The sequence below is a fragment of the Mugil cephalus genome, chromosome 18 (assembly GCF_022458985.1).
Source record: "Mugil cephalus isolate CIBA_MC_2020 chromosome 18, CIBA_Mcephalus_1.1, whole genome shotgun sequence".
NCBI classification, from domain to species: Eukaryota; Metazoa; Chordata; class Actinopteri; order Mugiliformes; family Mugilidae; genus Mugil; species Mugil cephalus.
Genome location: NC_061787.1, coordinates 16,073,644 through 16,096,590, shown reverse-complemented (window position 1 = coordinate 16,096,590; position 22,947 = coordinate 16,073,644). Strand labels below are relative to the sequence as shown.

Sequence of the window (22,947 nt, the reverse complement as noted above, 5' to 3'; positions counted from 1 at the left end):
ATAAAAGAAAGGAAGGAAGCACTTTGGACAATAAAACACAACTACGTGAGATGACTAATTTAGATTATTAAAAGATTGCTACGAGATAATATGGATGAGAGGGAGGGAGGACAATAAAGAGAGAGAAGGGGAAGAGAAGGAAGGAAACGGTGGAAAGCTAGATGTGGTGGTGGTGGTTTCCCATATGCTGTAATCATCTCTGCTTTGGTGAGAAGCTTTTCACTCATCCGTCTAAGAGCGAGCGCATATGTTTGTGTCTTTGATTGTCTGTGGACACACAAATAGTAGCAAGGCTGTTTTTGCTCCGCTGAATTGCAGGGTAGTGCGGGGATTGTCCTTGGCACGGGATCAGAGTGTATTTACTGAAACACACACACATTTTTAGGGCCCTTTCTGATTTTTGCTTCCTTTCAGCTCACTCAGCTGTCTGTCTGTTGTCTACGTAACTTCCTAAGCTTCCTACGTACATACTGCACAGTATTTTGGCTTGATATTGTCTTTAGCTGGCATAATTAATAAAACTCAAAATTGAGCAACACATGCAGGGATTTTCTGAGGCAGGCGTTTGAAGAAACATGAGCAGACCAAATGATTTATCCCCTTAGGAGCATGAATCTGCTCAACATAATCCCCCCGACAGATAAGGACAAGTTCTGGTTAAGACATTTAATGCCAAGGAGTGGCAATAAAAACGTTCGTAATGACTTTAGAACCCATGGATATTAACCCAGCTCCTTGGCTGTCTGCTGAATAGTTATCAAGGAACCTCAAGTGTTGAACAGATCGATCAGCCACAACATTAAAACCACCGACAGGAGTAGATGACGTTGACCATCTTGTAACAGTTCAGTGTTCTGCTCGGAAACTTCTGGACCTGGCATTTGTGTGGATGCTACTTAGACATGTACCACCCACCTAGACCAGACCAGGAACACCCACCCCATAGCAATGACGCTCCTTGATGGCAGCAGCCATCCCCAACAGGATGCAGCCTGACAGAAATGTTTTAGGAACAACTCACAAGCTTGTTCCACAGAGGCCCCTCCCTTCAACTCATAGGACCCAAACGCCCACACTAACAACATTCTGTTACCAGACACTACTGTCAGTACAGGACACCCTCAGATGGCCCGTGTCCACTCTCTGATGAGTACCCAACTGTTTTGGAGGGATATCTACACAATATTAGGAAGGTGGTCATAATGTTATGCCTGATCGGTGTATGTAACTGATGAATATAGCTATCTCGTGGTTCTGCTATCAATTACCTTAAAATCAAACCAAAATATTTGGAATTCACATACTTTTTTTCTCAAGTAACATCTGTACTAGCCCAAGCTTTGCCTTACACACAAACAAATTTACCTCAGGCCTCATACGTCGCTCTCGCTTTCTTACAAGCTTTCAGTGCAATGTGACGGTGGAGCATAACCCACACGTCGTGGGGAGTCTGTTTTTGTGGAACATTTCAGTTAGTTCTTCCCTACGCAATAAAAGCTTTTGTGCGTGTGTGCATGCGTGTCTTTTTTCCTCTCAAGTGGTATTTTCTCCTTGGAACACTTTCAGAGGGAGAGTTACTCTCATGTGGCAGCTGGGTATGCTGTGATATTGAGCTCTTTTTTCTTTTTTTCTTCTTCTTTCAGGAATCGGAGATGATGTTCCAACCAGAGTCAGATCAGATATCTCCAGTCGAACCCAAGGTGAGGGCATCCGCGCGGCTACATATAATCATACCTATTGTGTGGCTCATTAATTAATCATGACACTGGATTTGAAAAACAAACAAACATGTATTTAATCTGAAACTGCTGTGACTGATGCTCGCAGTCTCCGCCCCTGGACCTGATCGACACAGGGAAGGGGTTGAAGGTCCAGACTGCGACGCCTCATCTGGTCAGCCTGGGCAGTGGGAGGCTGAGTGTGGCTATCACCCTGCTGCCTCTGAAAGAAGGTAACACACACGCGGTATAGAAATGTACACTCCACGGGGTCGGGTTGCCAGGTTATCCATCGTCACATACAGTTCAGTACATCAAGGATGCACGCGGATCATTAATTGTTGAAATGTAATTTTCCAGCAGTCATGTAGATCTGTGACCTGTAGTGAAACCGGATCTTAACAGTCTCATTTCTTTGCTTTGCTTTCCCTGCTCTCCCCTCTTTTTTTGCCCGCCCCCTGCTCACCAATTGCTTCATTTCTATAGTTACATGAGATGTGAGGTGGGGGTTGGGGCAGAGGGAATGAAATGCTTTACGCTGGGCTGCAGCAAAGTCAAGAGAAGGTTAATTCCTTGCACTGGGTTTGTTTAGTCCTGGATTTCAAATATTTACCCACAGCCCAGGTTATCTATGCAAACTCTCAATGATGATCAAAATAATTCTCGGTTAATGCACAACCTGAACGCACAGTTAATTCGATAAAAATTAGGTCAATACTCTGCTCACAACGAAAACAACAATAAAGCAGTGCATAATTTCATGTTTTACACAAAACACGCACCCACTGTAAATGAAACTGAATGTACTGTTAATATCAGCTCACATGTGCAAACACATACGCACGCGCGGGATGAAGCTGGTTGAGTATTTATAGTAAATGACAGTTTCTCTGTCATCAACCGTCCACAGGTGTCACGTAATCCTCCCTCCTCCTCAGCTCAGCAGGCCGCAGGTGCCGCTGCTTCATTACTATTCTAGTTATCTGGCTTGACACGCGACCGAGACGCGAGCCAAGCAAAGACAGGGAGATCGACAACACGATAGAGTGAGAGGCACGCTCGAGCAGCTGATAATTATTCAGTAGCCTGCAGATCGCAGCGCATCGAATGGTAAAAACTAGCCGGCATTAGATTATAGGCCTTAACATTGGTGACTCTCACACACTTGCCGCATTACCATGGATCACAAAGCTCTCATTATATCACTAGTGCACGGAGACAGAGACACTTTTTGTTTGCCCTCAGTTTTTGCCATGAGAACAGTGCAGTAAGAAATGATGTGACCGCACTGGTGAAACTCATTATTCATTTGTTCATTTAAAGTGACCTTTCTAATTCTGTCAGGATAAATGTTATTTTTGTGCTTTAATCACTCAGAATTTACTCTTTATTTCAATTAATTTGAATGATGGTTAATGTTGGTTCATTGCCCTGCTACACACCTTCACAGTCTCCGATTCCAATGAGGAATTCCAACAATGTGAACACGATATTTAATGAAAAGCAAAGGTTGTTTTTTTTTTTCCCTGAATGAGTTTGAGAAATTCAAAATACTCTTTTAAGGAACAAGCCACGTACACTGATTAGGTATAACATTATGATCAATTTCAGTGACCATCTTGTGACAATGCAAGGTTCAAGGTGTTGACCTGACCTCCAAATTCACTAGAACCCAAACTCATCAAGCATTTGTGGGATGATCCACAGAGGTTCCTCCCCTCAACCCACACTAACAACATTCTGTTGCCAGAAACCACAGGACACCCTCAGAAGAAGGTCCATGTCTGTTCTGTGATGAGTCACAACACCAACACATCATTAGAAATGTGGTCATAATGTTATGCCTGATCAGATCAGTGTATATGAGACATAATGAGGCATCTGTTTTTAATTCAAGTCTCAGTTCTACTGGCTATGTTTTTTTTCTCATCCCACTGATATCAAAGTGGATTTCTTGGTTTTCCAGGTGTGACCCGTATAGGCAGAGAAGATGCTCCAATTCCTCAAGATATCACAATCCAGGGCCCTGGCATCGAGGCAGAGCACTGTCTCATCTTCAATGAAGGTTGTATCAGATCACTTTCTATGAATTTACGTAATATCTTTAGCATTGAAACAGTTTTCTGAACTAGTAAGTATATTAACATCTAACACTGTATCTTATTAAAGAGCCTATGACTTCCGCTTTAACCAGTTAATCTTAGTTTAGTGTAGAACTATAAAATTTTAATCCACTGAAAGTGGGATTACATTTGTTAAACTCCAAAACAAAAGAAATGATGACTGCCAAACTTTTTATATTTGCACATCCACAGACCGGAATTTCTAATGCATATGAAATCTTTGTTTTTATACAAAGAGCCAACTCTGTGATTATTTGTGAATATCCCTTTCTTATTCCCTAAATCTTGTTGACCCTAATCTGAGCTCATAAATACCACTTCTTTACTTAAGTGTTTTTCTTCCCGTTTAAAGAGGGCTATTGTGACAAAACTGCAGCAGAATGAAATGTAATAATACACTAGCATTTTCTTCCAATCGTAAAAGTCCAATCGATGAAAGGGACAAACAAGTAATGTTTGTTAAGTAAATTTGTGTTGGATACCTATCAGAACACGTAGAGTGTTCAGACCAAAATACTTTTATTGACAGAATGACGTTATGTGCGTGTTTGTTACGGAATAAGGAGACATCTTCCAATGGGGAAATACAGTGTACTATATGATGTTGTAGTGACTGAATGTACTGACCCCGACCCTCTCCTCACTATCAATATAACAGGAGGGGTTGTGACCCTAGACCCCTGTGGCCACCTCTGCAGTCTGGATGGAGTCCAGGTCACTGTGCCGACACCGCTCACTCAGGGTAAGAGTCATGCACAGTACACTTCACTAGGGACACTAGTGAAAATAAATACCACTCCTGTATCTTCTTGGACAAGATCTCACTGTTGAACTGGACTAAATAAAACACAAAAGTGTTTCTGTTATTTAGCCAGGACCCTCTAAGCCAAGTCAGCAAAATGAAAACACGGTTGAAACAGCTCTCTCAGTTACTTGAAACAAACTCTGAACACCATCGCAAATATTTAGTGCAGGACTGTTATATTAGAATGCATTCATTATACTAGTGAACCTAATGAACTGTATAGGTCAATCTGTTCTCAGCATAGTCTCCTGCTTAGACACATTCATCCATGCTTTGAGACGTTGCCACCTACTGGTTAGTTGTAGTACTGCGGCTGAATGAAAGTTGACTGCTTTAAGAGTGCATACTTTCTGTATTTCATAACTTGTGTGTGTGTGTGTGTGCAAAACAGAGAGTTTGTGGTTTGGTTAACTTGCGTTCCTGTCCATGTGTGCTTGAGTCATATGGGCACAGTTAACATTCTGCTGACGTTCTGCATGGAAACGATGGGTTGTACTGTACTGTATCTTTAGGCTATGTGTGTAACATTACATAAAAGTATAGTCGTGTGTGTGCACGTGTGTGTGTTGCGCATTTCCACATGTGTGTGTTTTGGATGTTATGTGTGTGTGTGTACCGCTGGTTTGCTTTAACTTGTGGTTTGGAACAGATAGCTGCTACAATGAGTCACAGCTTCCAGCAACTATGGTGCGCACAAAACTCTTAGGAACATGCCTCAAAAACACCCTAACATACTCACTTCTCTTCCTGCTTGCTGTCCATTGCTGCCCATGACTGTTTTAAGTCGCACCATGTCTTAATCTGTTTATCTCCTCCCTGACTTCCCCCTCTCTTCTTCTCACTTGTCCCAATTTCCCTGGATTTTCTCAGCTGTGGGGTTCTCTCTGTTTCACTTTTTTTGGCCTTTCCACTCTGTTTTCCTTTCTTTTCTCTTCGCTCTCCTATTTCACCGACCATGCAGCGCGCTGACTTATCCATCCCTTCTATTGACACTTTTCTCCTTTTCATTGTGTCCTGTGTGGTCTGGCCATTTCAGTTAAATATTGACAGGTCTATTTATCTTCCCCCGTGCCTGGCTGATTCAAATGTTGACATCATCCCGGTGTGTCCACACACATGACGCCATGGCATTGTAAAGCAGCACCGGTGGGGAAAAGGACAGAAAATGCAAAAAGGGGGTTAAAAAAAAAAGTAGTCAAAAAGGAATTGTTAGGAATCTTATGGAGAAAGAGAAAAGCAGAGAATCTCTTGGGAATACCCGCTGGCTTCATGCTCTGGGCTGAATTAGCCTAACCACGTACAGACACACATGTACACTGAAGGGCAGTCTGGAGATGATTAGCTATGTTTAGGAAATGATCTGTTCTGTATTTGGGAATTCGGAGCTTGACCTGGAATCACATCAGCTTCACCGCTCACTCACTGGAACAGCTGGAAGACACTTGTAAGGTCATAATATGTTCGCATGACGATCACAACAAAAGAAACACACTGACAAGGAGCCGGTATACCTTTAATTGTTATTTCTAATGTGATGAATTGAATCAAGTGACAGTACAGGATAAATTTCAGTATCAATTGCGTGCAATTTTTAGCATTTTAACTCAATGTTCCAGCGTTTCCACTGCCTGAAGCGAACCCAAACTGTTCTTGCTGTTCTACAAAACCTTCCTGAACAACCAAAAAGACGGGACATATGTTCATGTTCATTTCTGAAATGCTTGAAAACAACAAAGAAAAGAAAAATTTAGTCTGAGAGGCCAAAATCCCTCTTTTTTAAATTTGTGTTCATAGTTGCTTTTCTCTCTCAAGTTCTCCCATTTTGTTTGTAGCCAGTCATAAGCCATAGTCGTAAATCTCTTTTCTGTCGCTTGCCCCACTGTTGCTTTGCTTATTTTAGAGGTGTAATGAATTCCTAATTGTTTTTATTCTAATGAAGCCGCCAGGTTTACGAGGTCAGACTCTAAAGATTAGCTGGTTTAGGGTTTCAACAGTCCAAGGTACTTCAAAGAAGAGGAAAATAGGTATGTAGACAAAGAAAGCCGAGGGGGCGTCCACCAAATACCTCTCCGTCGAACTGCCTTTGAACCAGCGACAAATAGGGGGGATGGCGTTTTGCTCTCTTATTTGCATGCAGTTTTTAATCACTTGCACACGTTGGTTTTATCTTGCAGTAGTCGCATTTGGTGTTACGACATCTCTCTGGTACATATTGTCAGTGTTTAAACCAATTCCCATATTTAATCCCGGACATCATCCCCCCATTTTGCTGAAATGTGGTACAGTCCGGGACTGTCTCGGTCTCGTGGATGGTAAATCAGTGAACTTTCTTCCACACGGTGTCAAGGCGGCTCAGGAGGCGTAGCGCATTGGAGGAGGGAGGCAAACAAGAGAGTGGATACAACCGAGAGTAGATATATTTTGTTTGTCTGTTTGGTTGTTTGAACTCTTAGGAGAAAGGTCTTCTAATTTTTTTCATAGCAATTCACCAGAACTTAAACGAAGTAACACTCTTGTCGTGACAACTGAATGGGACTCAAAAGGTTTGTAACGGATTTTTTTTTTTTTTTTGTTGTTGTTGTTTGCAAAGTGACGTTGTATTTACTCAGGTATTGCTTTTTATCTTTCCCAGCTTTACTGAAATACATTGATATATATTTTTTAAATACTATAATACTGTTTAGTAGGCTACAGTTGTATTTACAATTAAATGCAGCTGTTCTACAACGCAGGTTTGAGATATTAAGCATGTACAACGATGGAGAAATCCCTCCTACTATCTATAGCTAACTCTCTGTCAATCTATTTTAAATCAGGATTAAAAATCTGAACAACGCTCATGCTCATTTGCAAGTATAATCTTTTCCAAACTGGTGCTTTTGCTGCTTGTCTATGTATGTGCTCAGGGTAATGTGTATGATGTGTTTTATAAACTCTCATTCACGCTGACGCCTGATGACTGACTGTCCATCACGAATTCACTCTCCTCAGACTAGTCCAAAATGCTCTTTGAACCCGGCTGTCCAATGTTCCCAGTCTTACATTTTCAGCTTATCTCCTATCAGCCTGTTTACATTGAGGGTATTGACTTACTTATTTAACACTGAAATGAGCAGACATCTTTTACCTGCCAGGATAAACAGCTGGGATTAAAATCACTCCCGATTTGCTGCAAAAGATGCCATTTCAGATAAGAATTATGTCCCACTGGTTTACAGATAAATATATATATTAATGAGATGACGTTCATTTTTTTTGTATATGCTTTACTTAATCCTATTTTTGGCATCGTTGAAAATATGCCTTTGGCACATGCCTCATCATTACAACAGGATCAACGGTTTGAATGTGAGTGGTGGAAGTTAAATTGCAGCTGTGTTCTGCTTGCCTGTCGCTTTTAGCACGCTGCCTGCACTTTTATTTTCACATAAATAACCTTTGTGTTTGTGCCTCGGGGTCATAATTTAGCTGGCAAGTTCACAGACTGAGGAGTGAGTGCACATGACAAAGAGAACTAGCCTGCGGTTATGAAGCCAGACTCAGTGGTCAGGATACCCGACACCTGAAAACAAAACCTGCTTCATTGTCCTGCATGTTATTGTCTTTCTTCTGCCAGCCTGTAGCACATTTTGGGGTTGTTCTTTTTATCAGTCTTGCATTACAAAACAGACAAAAGAAAAGCATTTTGTTTGATCAGCTTGTACCTGTTTTCTTTTCTTTCTAACTTATTTACTTCTGATTGGCGATAGGTTGGATGTTGTAATCCGGTTTAATATCCAGGCCTGCATTCAGCCCGGGTGGGTTGATCCTTTCGTGGATATGTTTGAATGACTGAACTGATCTACGCTAACGCTCTTGAGAAAGACCAGTTTGTTGTTTCACAATGTTACTCCTGGATCCTCGTGCCCCAGAGAGGGTTAATTTGTGGTTTTGAGGCCAATTTGCACTCCCACTGGGGCCTGTGTTTGTATGCGTCATTTCATGGATGAATAAATCAAGTTTTAACTTCAGCGCCATGCACCTTTTGAAGGCAGATGCTGTTTTTCCAAACAGTTTCTACACTTTGCCACAAACGGGTGATCATTTTTCCGACTTCTCTTCAGAGTTTTTCGAGTACAGTTACGCCGAGTGTCAGTCCTGTGCGAGTGACAGATAACTGAGTTTCATCCGTGCACATGCCTGACATGGGATCATTGTAATTGGTTTATTTTTCATTCTGGCTTAATGGTCTCAATTTGGCAATTCCTCCACTTACGTTAACCAAATAGAGAAACATATTTGGGTTTCCCCTCCCATAACACTGCGGTGAGAGTGTAGATCTACGTGGGGAATGAAATTGGCTCCAGACACACGGCTCCTACATCTGTGTCCTCAAAGACTCTGAGGTCTGACTTTGTAGATCGCAAACTTTAAATTATCCTATAAATGTATATACGGGCTAATTTAAAGTTTTGTTGTTTTTGGAAAGTGTGTGTGGGGGGGTGGGGAGGTGGGATGGTCTGTGCACATGTGTGCGGTGGTCCGTGCATTTTCTGACATGGGAGGCAAACTCAATTCGCTGGTAAACAAGGCAACACGTGAACGAGATTAAATTAGTTTTGTTGCGGGCGGTATGACTTTGTATGGATAGAGGTAGGTGGGCGTGTTTATTCAGGTTATTTGAGACACCAGACTTAAATTAAGTTTGTCTGTGAGCGGTTAACATTAGATTGGTTGTTTGCTTTTTAGAAGATTTTAGAAGTAAAGACTGTTTTAGGTGTCTGGATGAGAGAGGAATTTATCGAAACCCTTGATAATCTCTTCTTTTCTCCTTTCTTTTACTTCGTTAAACATAGACACGAACACACGGCGCGATTCATTTATGCTGATAGTAGAACAGTGGAGAGGATTAGCTTGTAGTTATTTGTCAGCTAAGTGGTTGGGAGGAAATTAGAAAGAGGGGAGGGCCGGGGGCTGCGAACAAATCAGGCCGTCACACTTTACCATCCGCTTTAAAGGTGGCACATGGTGAGGCTATTGAGGGTAGGAAATTAGATTTTTACAAGACTTGACTGCTGCCTGTGTGTGTGTGTGTGTGTGTGTGTGTGTGTGTGTGTGTGTGTGTGTGTGTGTGTGTGTGTGTGTGTGCTGTGTTAATGCTAAATACTGAGAGGTGCTGTGATTCATTAGGCAGACGCTGTTACAGGACATGTTCCCACACACACATGCACACACACAGATAACACGGCATTTCAAACACTTTTATTACTCATGTCTGGCAGCGAGGAACACACATTATTAGATGTTGCTCACACTCTCTGACAAGGTGACTTATGTGTCTGTTTACTGTGTGTGCGCTTCTGTCCTCTTTTCCCCACGTCTTTTGATCTTTCCGTCGCGATGCCGATTCCTCACAGTTTGCGCCAAAACCTGCAGGATTGTGTTTATATGAATTTGGATCTGAGAAGTTCACAGTCCAGCTGTGTAGACTAAACATTTTTCACACTGTTTTCATCTGCGTTCGCTACCACCCTCCACCACAATCAGGCCTCCTCCTGCGCCGAGGATTGCAGCTTTAGAGACAAAAAAAAGAAAAGAAAAACAAGAATCTGCTCTCGAGGCACTCTAAAGGGACTGCCTAGACAGATGTGACTCCTTTTGCCTAAACGGTAACTTTAAATCGACTTTTAGCTTGATATGTTCACAAATCTGGACGTGAGACCGAGAGTGAGAAAGAAAGGGCAAAAAAAAAAAAAGACGAGAGAAAGGAAAAGAAAGAAAAAAAAAACATTTTGACGTTTTTCCATTCAGTCTTTTTCCATTCACCCTCTCGTTATCCCCCCTCTTGCCTCAGTGGTTGTGTCTGACTTCAGTTCCAAGCAATCTGATGTAACTGTAATGGCGCTATTAAAGAGGTGCTTTTTTAGCCCTTTAAACATATGCTGTGGGGGTTTCTACTGTAAGGCTTTTCCGAACCTCCCATCCCTGACAAATGGAGGCTGAAAGAACAAAGAAAGTAGAAGGTTCGTGTGAGGAAATGAAGTTTGTTTAGTGGCATGCCTTGTGAGTTTCCTCTATTCTTCCTGTCTGCCACTACAAAATGTGCATCCGTTTTCACGTCTCTCTTTTTCTTTCAATATTTTTCCTGCCTAAGACCTCTTATGCGCGTGTCAGCACTGCTGTGTCTCTCCCTCTCTCTCTTGCCGTCAGAAGTATTTGGACAGCTGTTGCTGGCTGTGTGTATTGCAGAGGTTGTGACCCTGACATCTTGTTTAATACCTGGCCCTCTCAGCCTAATTGATGGCCAGAGCAAACACTGGTGGGGAATGGTTAGCTGAGCATGTGCGAGTGCGCGTCTGGCTGTGAATAAATATCCCAAGCTCATAGTAATTTTAAAGAGATTCTGAGAAAGCCACAAATGCCACTTTCTACTAGGCAACATTTACTGTTTAACCCATTTAGATTACACTGTGTCGGTTAATTTTGAATTGTATCTCAAATTCAACCTTGTTTGTTTGTGTTTCCCCTTCAGGTTATTCCCTGTGTCTGGGTAAGTCCTATTTCTTCCGGTTCAACCATCCCGAAGAGGCGAGCAGAATGAAGAGCATGCTTCCACAGAAGAGCCCCGTGTCCGCCTTAGCCTACAACACAGGTACAAACCCCGTCCCTGACCCTGAACTAAACCTGAACCTTGTCAACCCCTTCTCTTTCTCTTTTCTTCCTATCCCCTGGCATATTTTCCTCATTGCTTAGCTACCTGTCACTACACCACGAGCCCATCTGCTCTCTAATAGGCAGAAAGACAGCGTTAGGGTGGGGGTCATTTGCAGCCCTATCATATGTCTTCCCCACGCACACAAACCTACTGTCACACATATGCTCAACCTTAAGATTCAAAGCATATTGGAATGTTTTTGTCATCTGGTACCCCTCCATTGCCATGGCGATACAGCTGGACTCCTAAGTGATTGATCTGGTTGTGAGCAAGGTGTGTCTGTGTGTGTGTGTGTATATGTGTCTCCATATTCCAAGGGATTCTTGCTCTTCAAACTCCTAGACACAAGGAATGTTCTTCTCTCCCCCTTAGCTTATCTGGGGTTTTCATGCATCTCTCTCTCTCTCTCACACACACACACACACACTTGTTATTATGTGCAGACACAATCTTTACCGTTATCCTCCAGGTTGCCAAGAGTCAAACTCTGACATGTGCACCTAAAAGGAGGACTCCCACACAAAGCAGGGGATAATCAGAATTGAAGAGTGTTGATGCACACCAGGCCTCTAGTATAAATCTGCCCATGTATGGACACAAACAGCCTTGCGTGTGTACGTGCGTGCGTGTGTGTGTTAGATCTTATGATGCCTTTTATTTTCTGCCCCGGTTCTTTCCACCATGTAAGGTTTAGCATTTTCTCACACAGGCTTATGTTCAGCCATGACGTGCACTTCATGCTGCTCTGGTTCCTCTTGCAAAATTACTCGGCTAAGCCAAAGTGGTGGAATTCCTTAACTCTTGTGTACTTTCTTGGCATTTTGTACTTACGGTACATACAGAGTTGTATTTCTCTCAGGCGGGGCCACAGTTGTCAGTTGTACGAAAGCTCCTGTGTGTGTGTGTGTGTGTGTGTGTGTGTGGCAGTGAAACAGTGGGTGGTCTAAGCTTCAACGTTGTAATAGCTTCTTTTCCACATAAAGCCACAGATGAATTTTCTCACACAGTGCTGCACCCTAAGTATTTTCACCTGCACGTCTAATGATGGGATGTTTACCATTCGCTCTTTGGAATCTTTCTCAGAAAGTAGAAGGAGAGGCAGCTATCGCATGTGCGTCTGCTGATCCTTGTTTTTTTTGTTTGTTTTTTTTTTGGAGCAAATGATCGTTTTTGGCTGATATTTCTTTGTTAAATTTAGCAGGAAGGAAGTTAAAACCAACTCCGTTGAGGTCTGGAAAAAAGACCCCCTCACTCTGCTGAAGCAGCTTTAAATAAAAGGCTTTAGGAAGGGCGGTGGGCCTCTTGAGAGTATTCCAGAATATTTTGTGGTCTTTTTCATTTACCAAAATCCTGTACTAAGAGACTGAACTTGTTTGCCTTGGATGTAATGGATGGGTTTTGTGTGAGTGTGCATTAGCAGCCAAGCAGTGGTCGTATGTGTGTGCATGCGTGTGAGTTAAGTCCTGTTCTGTGGGATTTGCTGCCAGTTGCAGATTGTTTGGTTTGGGTTTGTTCTGCCAAGGGCCCCATTTATGAATAGCTGCAGCTTCAGGTACTCATGCAACCTCCCTCTTTCTCCTCTGTCTCCATTTATAACCACTTGTCCAACCCTTCTTTTCTTTTTTTCTGATCTCAGTTTTCTAACAAATCATAAACACGTGATGCCCTTGCATCTTCATTGCTTAGCCATTGTTTTATTTTCTCTTCCCAGAATAGGTTATTCTCTTTATCAGTGTTATATGTTCACCTCTTTGTATACTTTTCCTTGATATCTATTGATTTATTTTCCCTTTTGTCTCTTTGCCCCTCTAGATTACCTGAAGTTCAGCAGCGACTATAGCCATGCCGTGGTGGGCGGCACCAGCAGTGCTAGGGGCATGCGATCGGCCTCTGAGCTTCGGGACTTGATGGACACTTTGCAACGCAAGAAAATTGCCTTGGAAAACAGTCTGAGAGCCAACGGGAATGCAAGCCCCTCCTACTTTAGTGTAACACAGGTCAGCTATAATTCAGTGTGCTCATCCCGGATGTCTGTTTCAGCCTAAACAAAGCTAACAGAGGTTTACTTATTAACTGCAAAAGCAAACGCAGCTAATCAGGGGTTACCGTTATCCTGGACAATATTGCAATGTTTAACGGGAAACAAAATTTACTTAGAAACATTAACCTACTTAAGTCCTACCATATCTGTAAATAGGTCTCTCTGTGTTTACTTGTGACTATAAAAACAGTTTTATGTGTGAGACTAGATAATTCAGTGTTAAGTGAATTATCCAGCATTTCCTGTCGTGACATGTTTTTCTCCTTTCTGTGTCTCAGTCTCCTCCCACCACACCTGTGTCCAGTCTAGCCACGTCTTCATCAGCCTACCAGGAACAGGCAAGGCGTTTCTATGGCACAGATCGTCCCCCTATGTCTTTGAAATCTGCTTCCCCTCTTTCCCCTGGACGAAGGTCTGACCCTTCCTCTTCTCTGGCATCCCGCACTCTAGCTGGCCGGAATCAGGAAAACATTGGCATCGGTGATAGCCGGCGACTGCACAACCCGGGCTCCTCTCCTTTGCTCTCCATGTGGAATGGCGGAGGATCCTCCAATTCTGTTGCTGGGAGCGATTGCTCCCTCCTCTCTCTACCTCCCTCCTCCTCATCCCGCGCTCCATCGTCGGGGGGTGCAGCCAGCATGCCCTCAAGCCCCCGTTTGGGACGCCGTAGTTACGGGAGCAAAGAGCCGCCGCCCAGCAGCCGAACCAGAAAATACTCAGCGGGTTCGCTCGGTGGCATGACGGCAGGAGGACACAGCCGCTCGCTGCCACGTCTCTGTCCCTCACCATCCCACCAGGATAACAACGGAGGGTTGACCTTGTCAACTCTGCCTCCGCGACGGTCTGATGTTGCAGGGAGCTACAAATATAGCAAAGACCATTACAGCAACAGTCAGAATGCCAGCTCTGACCTCAACCACAACTCTAGTAGCTCCAGCCAGCAAACTTTAAACAGGAATCAGATCCAGACTTCCACTCAGGGTGAAGGTGTTGTGTGTATCTCCCTCTCCTCCCCAAAGAGCTCGCCCTCCGCCAACCACTCCACCTCTCCCACAACCGCCCCACCAGATGTGACAATACCATCCAAAGCAGGTGGCTCCTCTTCTCCCCGTGTTGCCAAAAAGCTCAGCTTGACCTCCACTAGCTCACTGGGCACCAACAATTCCACGAGTTCCAGCTCTTCAGAACCAGAAGGGCTGGCCAACCACGGACACTCCTCAGGGACGTCTTTGGGGGGACGGGAGAGTCGAGGTGTGGGACTGGACCTGAAAGACGCCCCGGGACAGGGATTTGGACAGAGGAGGTCTTCGTTTGGGAAGGCGGGACTGGAACCTGGGATTGGTTTAGGGGAGAGGAGACAGTCTTTTGGAAAGGCAGGAGTGACCCCACCAGGGGGCTTCAGGGAAAGAAGAGGGAGCATCAGCTCACTGAGCGGGAAGGAAGAATTGACAGACTACCACCAACGACAGAAAGAGGAGAGACTCCGCGAGCAGGAGGTGGAGAGACTGGTGAGTTTACGTTTCTGTTTTTAAAGTGAAATTTGATTTATTTGATTTACAGCTGGTTATTTCCACTCATAACAAACGATATAAGTAGAGATGTTAACTTGTAAATCAGCTAATCTTACGGATGAATCGACAGCTGACGGGGTGTTGTTCTAAAGATAAAAATAGAAGGGTATGATATTATTCTGCGCTTGCAAACAAACACATACAAGAAATGGAGTGAGCGGAGGAATGTTTCCGTTCAGAGCAACCTATTCCTTGGCCCCTCAAACATACTCTCCCAGAGAGCTCAACATGCAGACACACACACACACACACACACACATAGTGAGGTTCACCACTCAACAGATGCTTATGGCAGTTAGCCCATACTAACATGCCTATTCTTAACCCTGTGCTTGTATATGTGCGGTGCGTATTTATGTCAGTCATCTGAACGTCCGCCCAGTGTGGTCGGTACTGCTGAAGAGCCACAGCACACATCAGTCAGATGTGGGTAAGAGAAACCAAGGAGATTACAGAGTTGTAGTGTAGCAGGTGGATAAATGGGCAGATGCTCGGCATATAATGACAAGTGGAATGACCTCACTATCCCTCTTTCTTTATATGTTTCTTTCACACAGCTATAATCTGCTCGGTGTCTCTTTAACTGTGAGAAATAGTTTCCCGAATACCATACAAACAGAACCATGTTTCATAAGCCTGACTGTGGCTTTTAGCTTGATGGTGGTATGACAGGCTGGCATCTTGTGTGTTTTTAGTAGAGCCAAGTTGCCCTTTGGCCCATATTAGGATGTAATATTTATTTTAACTGGGAAAGTTTATTGCTGTAGTTGTAGTTTCTGCTCCTATTAAAGTATGCAGTCAAATCTGGTTAATCAAACACTAATTCACATTTTGAATATGGTTTTAATAATACATATTAAAATAAACTAATATTGTTAAGTTTTGGTGAGATACACTGATCAGCCACAACATTAACACTACTGACACCAGAGAAGTAAATATCATTGACCATTTTGTGATAATTCAGTGTTCTGTTTTGAAACGTTTGGATGTGGCATTCGTGCGGATGTTATTTAGACATGTACCAGCCACCTAGACCAGACCAGGCACTCCCACCCCATAGCAACACACTCCAAGATGGAAGCAACTTAAATTACATGAATAACAGCACAGAAGGTGTTGACTTGGCCTCCCACATTTACCAGAAGTGTCTGTGGGAGGCACTGGTTCAAGCCTGATCCACAGAGGCCTTTCACCTCAACCCATACGAGCCAGAGACCTCCACTAACAACACGTTTTGGAGGCACTAGGGGATCCTACACAATATTAGCAAGGTGGTCATAATGTTATGCCTGATCAGTGTAGGTGCCTGGACACCTGAAGCCCACAATTGTGACATTCACACTGCTGCCCAAACTTAAGTAAAGCATCTCTCCTTGTCTTGAACTGTCCTGCCATCTAGTGGACATTTAGAAAACTGTATTCTAAATATGTGAAAATGTTATTTTGGCTTAGTGCTTGAGGACTGACAGAAGTAAAATGTACAAATAGTCCACAGCACGATTACACGGTTAAGTTTAGATAACTGTATTCTATTAATCCATGTTTACAAGGTGGATTTTAGCAGAGTAGTAGAGTCTAATTTGTATAAACACTGTGGCATTCACAAAATTCACAAGAGAATAGAATTACAATGTTTCTTCCTTATAGCAGGACTAAAATGATATCATAATGAATAAAGGAAGAAAGGATAAAAGGAAAAATGAAAAAAAAATATTTACCTTAACTGAAAACAAACAAAATGCTTCCATGTCCATTTATCATTGGGAGAGTTTTTATGTATTTATGTATTTATTTCCCCTGAACATCACAGTGTGATAGTGAGAACAGAATAATTCCATTTTTTTTCTGTTCTTCTGTCCATCATTAATTTTCAACTCTGTCCTTGTTCTTTCAGTCTCTCTCTCTCAGACAGATGATTACTACTGTGGCTCTGCATAGGCTTGTGCCTGTTAGAATAGAACAAGGTGACAAACTGACACAGGCTTGTTTCGTATCAGCTCCTGGTTCACATTACAACATCATGTTTGTGTGCATCCATACATGCATAACAAAGATTATTTGTCCCATGGTCAATGATATGCAAAAATGAACAATTATTAATTAGAATAAAATGCTAGATTCTAAACAGTTGGTTTAATAATAAACACTAAATAGTACGTCTCTCTTCAGCCTTTCTAAACGGACAGATGACTATCTCAATACTCTCACAGTTTAACCTCACCTGGTCCGGATTCCTTCCTAGTTCACATTTCCCTGGAAAGTGTCTTGTTTCCTCAGTGGCCGTACACACAGACGCATTCCTGTGTTTGGTGTCATGGCCTGTTCACACGCACACTTCCGATCTAAGTTGACAGCTGTCCACCTTCTCATTACCTCACTCACAATCTCTCACACATACACACACCTTTCCCACTTCCCCTCTCTTTTCCCCCCTCTCCCTGTATCTAATATTACTTGCACAGGATTACTGTGCGGCTCATGTACTTCTCCCTTCTAGGGAAGTTACTACTCAACCTTTAAGGGGGCATTTTGGCTCTCAGTCGCCTCTGTAGCTCCTCTCTTAAAGCTGTGTTCAGGCAGGCAGATCGGTGGAAAGCAGAACTCTTCCAGAAGTGGAAATAATGTTTACGATTGATACTATTTTTAGTTTGTGAATTGCATACAAGAAAGAACGGCTCTGAGTACCAAGTAAATGACTGTGGACAAAGAAAGAAGATTTTAACTATAGGGATTGACTTCTGCGATGCTTCCCCAGGTAATCTGAGCGCTGGAAACTTGATTTTATGATGAAAAGACATTAAATGCTGAGCTGCTGTGACTGTGATAAAAGTTTAACATAAATTTAGCTGATGTCTGAAATGATTAAGTTTGTACAGTTTGTTACAGCCTGTATACAACTGTATGCACTGTGGCTATGCATGAGGTTGTGTTCTTCTTTTTATAGATACTCTTTTTTTAAATAACCTGCCCTGGGCAACAGCATCAGAGCATTAATAACGTAGGTAGGGATAAAGACTGCTTCATGGGCATATACCGTAACTCATGCACATGTGTCATTCCAGGAGCGACAGCGGCTTGAGACCATCTTGTCTCTTTGTTCTGAACTGGGCCGATCTGAAAGGGATGGAGGCGGCGCGACCACGAGTCCAACTTCAGCGGTCGCGGACCTTCAAAAAATCAACCAGGAGCTTCAGAAGCTACAGCTGAACGACGACGACGACGACGACACGCCCTCGGTGTTCTCGGACTCTTCAGCTGTCAATGGGACCGTGGGGAATGGGACCCCAAACTCGCCTGGATCGGAGAACGGTTACTATGACGACGATCTTCAGGTACGACGGAGGCGCAGCAGTGGTCACCGTGACAACAGGGCGGAATCACCTGCCGTTAGCCTGCGCAGCTTTGCACCGTCTCCCTCCCCGCGCACAATGAGGACAAATGAGGTACCAGACATAGGACACTTATTTGAATGCTTGTTAGATGATGCATGTCTGCTTTATGCAAATACAGAAATGCCCAGCATGCACACGTGGTGTGTTGTTGATTCAAGTAAAATGTAAAGTGGAGTGTAAATAAGAACACTGTCAGAAATGATAGATATCACTTAATCTTGTGTATAAGACCCGTGTAATACTGCTAAATGAGAACCTTTGACTTTGGTTGGCTTCTTAAAAGATTAATCAGGGTTAATGTGGGGAGTGTTAAAGCTCCACATTCCTACTGGAAAACATGAAGGTAATAGGGATCTCTCCTTCTAATACTTGGAAGGGATTGACACAAAGAGCCTTCACATACACAGATGGGTGATATTTTTACGGCCCCTTTATTAGATTAGAGCAGGATATGTGTTACCATCTAGAATTGGCAGCTGAAGTTTGAATGTGTGTGTGTATGTGTACTGGTGTCTGCCCAATGGAATATATTTGTTTTATAGGCTTCATTGCACCACCACATGTTATTGTTGTTGAATTTGTGGTGTCTACTTCTCTTACAGTCAATTATTATTATGTACAGTCTTCACTGTAACTGCATCTTTACAGGGGTTAAATCAGTGACTGTATTGATGATGTTGTCGTCAGGCTCTAGATGATGCAGCTCATCGCCGTGGACAGGACATGATGCCTTCGGAGGAGGAAGTGAGGCGTGTTGAAGAGGAGCGGATCCAGGTACTGAACAACATGGAGGAACTGGAGCAAAAGATCAAAGAGCTGGACAACCAAATGGAAGAATCTGCACGAGAGGTACATAGATGCTTTTTGCCGACAGTTCTACTATAAATCCAATGATGCATTCTTTGGCTTAAGATTGTGTGTTGTGTCTTAAAGGTGGAGGTCGAGCGGGCTCTGGTTGAGGCTGAGCAGGAGTCAGAGGTAGCAGCTCTCCAGCAGGAAAAAGATGCTTTGGAAGCACTTCACACCAAGATGGCTGACCTAGAGACCAAGTCCCAGCAGGAAAAAGAAAAGGTATTTAATAGGCAAATACAGTGGCACAAAAAGTGCCTAAGGTGATTGAGGATGCATCTTGTGCTAATGGTTTCAATTTAAATCATGGACCCTGAGATGCTGGTAAGTGTTACGATTGGAAGGTGAGGTGAAATACACTGTGAATAATAATAATTATATAACATTTCACATACATTTCCCTTTCCAAAGAATGCGTATGGTATTGAAAACACATGCCGTAGGCACCTCGCAGTCTCTCATACATTTCGGGGTCATGTGCCTGACTGGTAGGTGTTAATCCTATTCACGCTGTCTCCGGTCCAAATATATATCTGCTAATACTGACCAGGGTGTAGCGGTCACCAAGTGACACACTCTACTCCGAGACAACTGTGGGTGTATGCAAGCGGGTTTGTGTGTGTCTTTCTATGCTTATACCACCAGATGGTTTCACTGACAGAGCAGGATGTGCAAGTGGATAAACAGATGGAATTTATTTGTGTGTGTTTGTGCGTGTGTGCGCGCACACATGCATCAGTTTGCCAATTTGTCCGCTGTTGGACTGAGTTCTGGCCTTACTATGAAATTTCACACAGTGTATGTGTGTGCGTGTGTGTGTGGTATATTTATATGGAGCATATGTATGTATATGCATGTATATATGTATATATATACATGCATAGTGATGAAGATAGGGAAAGAGAAACAGAACGATCAGGCAGATAAGAGTAAATACTACGATTGAAATGTAGCTGAAGTTGAGTGCTTGTACAGATTTTGGATGCCTGTGTATGTTATGGTTCTCAGTAGAAAGGACCATTAATGTGTTCGTTAACCCTCTGCTAAGTCATTCCATATATCCCCTCTGCCTTCTCACCCATTCATTCAGTCATTTCCATTTTACAAAAACAACAGGAAAATGGCAGGAGGCAGTATTCATGATACACTTTACCTCTATGTCATTTCTAATCAATTGCTTCTATAAAAAATAAAACTCTAGCTTTTCCCACCTTCCACCTCTAGGCTAGCTTCTTACTGACCTGGTAACCGTAGTAAACTAACCGTGGCTTCCCAGTCCCCACTAACTCTGCCATCCTTTCTCTGTTGTGTGTTTGCGTGCTTGTCTCTGTATGTGCACATGAACAAATGTGCACATGGTGTATACGTCATTGTGTGGAAACGTGTGTGCATCCGTGGATGTCCTGTACGTGTGTGTGTCAGGCGTGCGAGTTGCTGCAGGCAGAAAGGGGCAGAGTAGAGAGGTTGGCTCAGATTGTGTGTGAGCAGCGCTCCCAGCTGGACAGCTGCCCGGAAGCAACCAAGGAGCCCCTGCAGGAGCAGCTAGCCAGGGTCAGTACACACACACACACACACACACACGCACTGCACACACTGCACACACATAATCACAGTGAAATTACTTGAACCTAGAGTCTTGTGGACTTGTGCGCACGCAACATACAAGGAAACCCAGAGCAGAAAGTTAGATATATGTGCAAATGACGCACATTCACGTTGAAAGGTGTTCGTATGGCCGCCTCATGTAGAAAGAGACACATGATGCTTGCATACTTGAACTGCATGTGAATATTTTCTTCATGTTCTCTCTTGTTTTTTGGATGTTTACACTTCTCTTTGTGTCACCAGAAAGGCTGAGTCTTCAGAGGAGTGTACAGTGTCTTATGGGTTAGGCTTTAGGCCCTGTTGAGGTCTCTAGAGTTACGCTGGCATTTGGGCATGTCTGCTGCTTCGTCTTTTGTGTTTGACACAGAATGAGTTCTTGAAAAGGACTTCCTGGAGAGATGGCATGTTTAAATCAGATGTATTTTGGGTGATGCTTATGTTATGTTATTGTATGTTGCATGTCAACCCAAACTACGGTAATTTATTGTTTCTGCATGTCTGTAAAGTGTTCTTGACACGTCAGGGATTTCTTTTGTCTGGTTTGCTCACCTGTGTCAGCCTGATGTGGAATGAGAAGTGCTTTTTGTTTCCTCTCAAGGAGTTTCTTTGGACCGACAAATGACACAATACATGGAGCATATTATATTTTCATCTGAAAGATCATGTTCCCATCACTAAATTCTTCAAGTTGGCTATTTTTATGTAAGGTAAAAATTTCAAGTGAGGTTATTTATGACTGTTTGCAAAATCAAACACAATAATAGCATGCTTGGTTACCTTTGTCCTGTATAAGTGCGTTCATTTGACCTGCTAGTTTTTACCTGTGCGTTTTGTATGTGTCTCTCAGGACTGTGAGGCGCTTGAAGCAGAGACAAAACGTTTTGAGGACCTAGAGTTTCAGCAGCTTGAGAGAGAGAGCAGGCAAGACGAAGAGAAGGAGACACACACCCAACAGCTTCTCCGGGATATTGCAGACTACCAGCGCAGCACTGTCACTCGCAAGGTAACGGCTCTTTGCTTGTGGATTTTCTTCTGCAAAAACACGGCATACACTAAAATATAAGCAAGTAGATTTTTTTTGTCTTGAAGTACAATTTATACAAATCGATAACTAAGCTTGGACTTTCATGTTTGTGCAGCCATTGTTAATTCAGCATGTTGAATGTTTTTTTTTCTCCTTGCTCATCTCATTTTCACAATGACATGATCATCCAAATTAACCTATAGACCAACTTGACCATCGTGATTTATGAGAGTCTCTGTATGATGGTTTATAGTGCCTCCCAACTCATGGTAACACTTCTTGTATCTCTGTTACAAGTGTTATATCAATACACATGGGCACAGAACATACTGTATGAGCCAGCTGACTCTTGGCTGAGGTCCTTGCAATTGTGTTACAGTGTAACTCTTTGATGCCCTTGGTCCTGACACAGGCGTCATAAAGTGTGTCACTTCCTCAGGTTGAATCTTAAGCTGCTGGGATGTTAGCTTACCAATAGTAATAATGTTTAAATCACGCATTACATGTCGGCTAGACACTGGTAATAAGCTACTTTTACTCTTCCCTTAGGAGCGACTCTTAGCTCTGAAGAAGCAGGCAGCACAGATTACCCAGCAGGCTCAGCGAGAAAAGGAGAGCTTCTTGAAGGAAAGGAGCAACCTTGAATCCATGCTGCAAAGGGTATGAGAATATCCACGTTTACCATCATGGCTTTGGTGTCCAAATGAGAAGAAGTCTGAATGCCTTTTTTTACGTCTATTAGGAGAAAGAAAGCCTCGCCTCGCTGGAAAGGAAATATGCTGACCTCACTGGGGGCCGGAGTTTCACACTGAGGGAGGTAGGTTTGATCGACAGCTTGCAGGAAGAAATGAGCACTTCTCTTCTCTGAACTCCTTAAGACTCCTGAAGTGGGCAGAATCCTCATGATTTTAATCATCGGGATGTCCTTCTCTGCTCGGTAGGATTCAGCCTCTTTGGCTGATGTGTGTCAATCCCTCCATTCTTCTATTTTTCTCAAGAACGCTGAGGTACTTGGGTCTTGTTGAACTAATGTGTCTACTTCTGTTTTTCCGCTTAGTACAAACAGTCCTAAAATCTCATCCTTCCCTCTTCCATTTTATTCCTCCTCTTCCTCTGCATGCC

The 22,947-nt window shown here is 43.1% G+C and overlaps 1 protein-coding gene across 7 annotated transcripts in view; it reads left to right on the top strand.

The window, feature by feature from the left end:
• The window catches only part of phldb2b (pleckstrin homology-like domain, family B, member 2b), a 37,189-nt gene that overhangs the window by 4,704 nt on the left and 9,538 nt on the right, over window positions 1-22,947 (top strand). For 3 of the 7 annotated variants that reach the window (XM_047568326.1, XM_047568329.1, XM_047568330.1), the window contains exons 2-15: window positions 1,644-1,700; window positions 1,828-1,951; window positions 3,685-3,783; window positions 4,500-4,583; window positions 11,158-11,277; window positions 13,153-13,337; window positions 13,660-14,889; window positions 18,018-18,398; window positions 19,035-19,196; window positions 19,281-19,418; window positions 20,619-20,747; window positions 21,649-21,804; window positions 22,375-22,485; window positions 22,568-22,642. In XM_047568326.1, the coding sequence (XP_047424282.1) occupies window positions 1,644-1,700; window positions 1,828-1,951; window positions 3,685-3,783; window positions 4,500-4,583; window positions 11,158-11,277; window positions 13,153-13,337; window positions 13,660-14,889; window positions 18,018-18,398; window positions 19,035-19,196; window positions 19,281-19,418; window positions 20,619-20,747; window positions 21,649-21,804; window positions 22,375-22,485; window positions 22,568-22,642 (3,051 nt within the window). Of the gene's footprint in view, window positions 1-1,643; window positions 1,701-1,827; window positions 1,952-3,684; window positions 3,784-4,499; window positions 4,584-6,966; window positions 7,190-11,157; window positions 11,278-13,152; window positions 13,338-13,659; window positions 14,890-18,017; window positions 18,399-19,034; window positions 19,197-19,280; window positions 19,419-20,618; window positions 20,748-21,648; window positions 21,805-22,374; window positions 22,486-22,567; window positions 22,643-22,766; window positions 22,833-22,947 lie in introns of those variants that run through there. The other 4 variants (XM_047568324.1, XM_047568328.1, XM_047568327.1 and 1 more) reach the window with 3 other exon arrangements.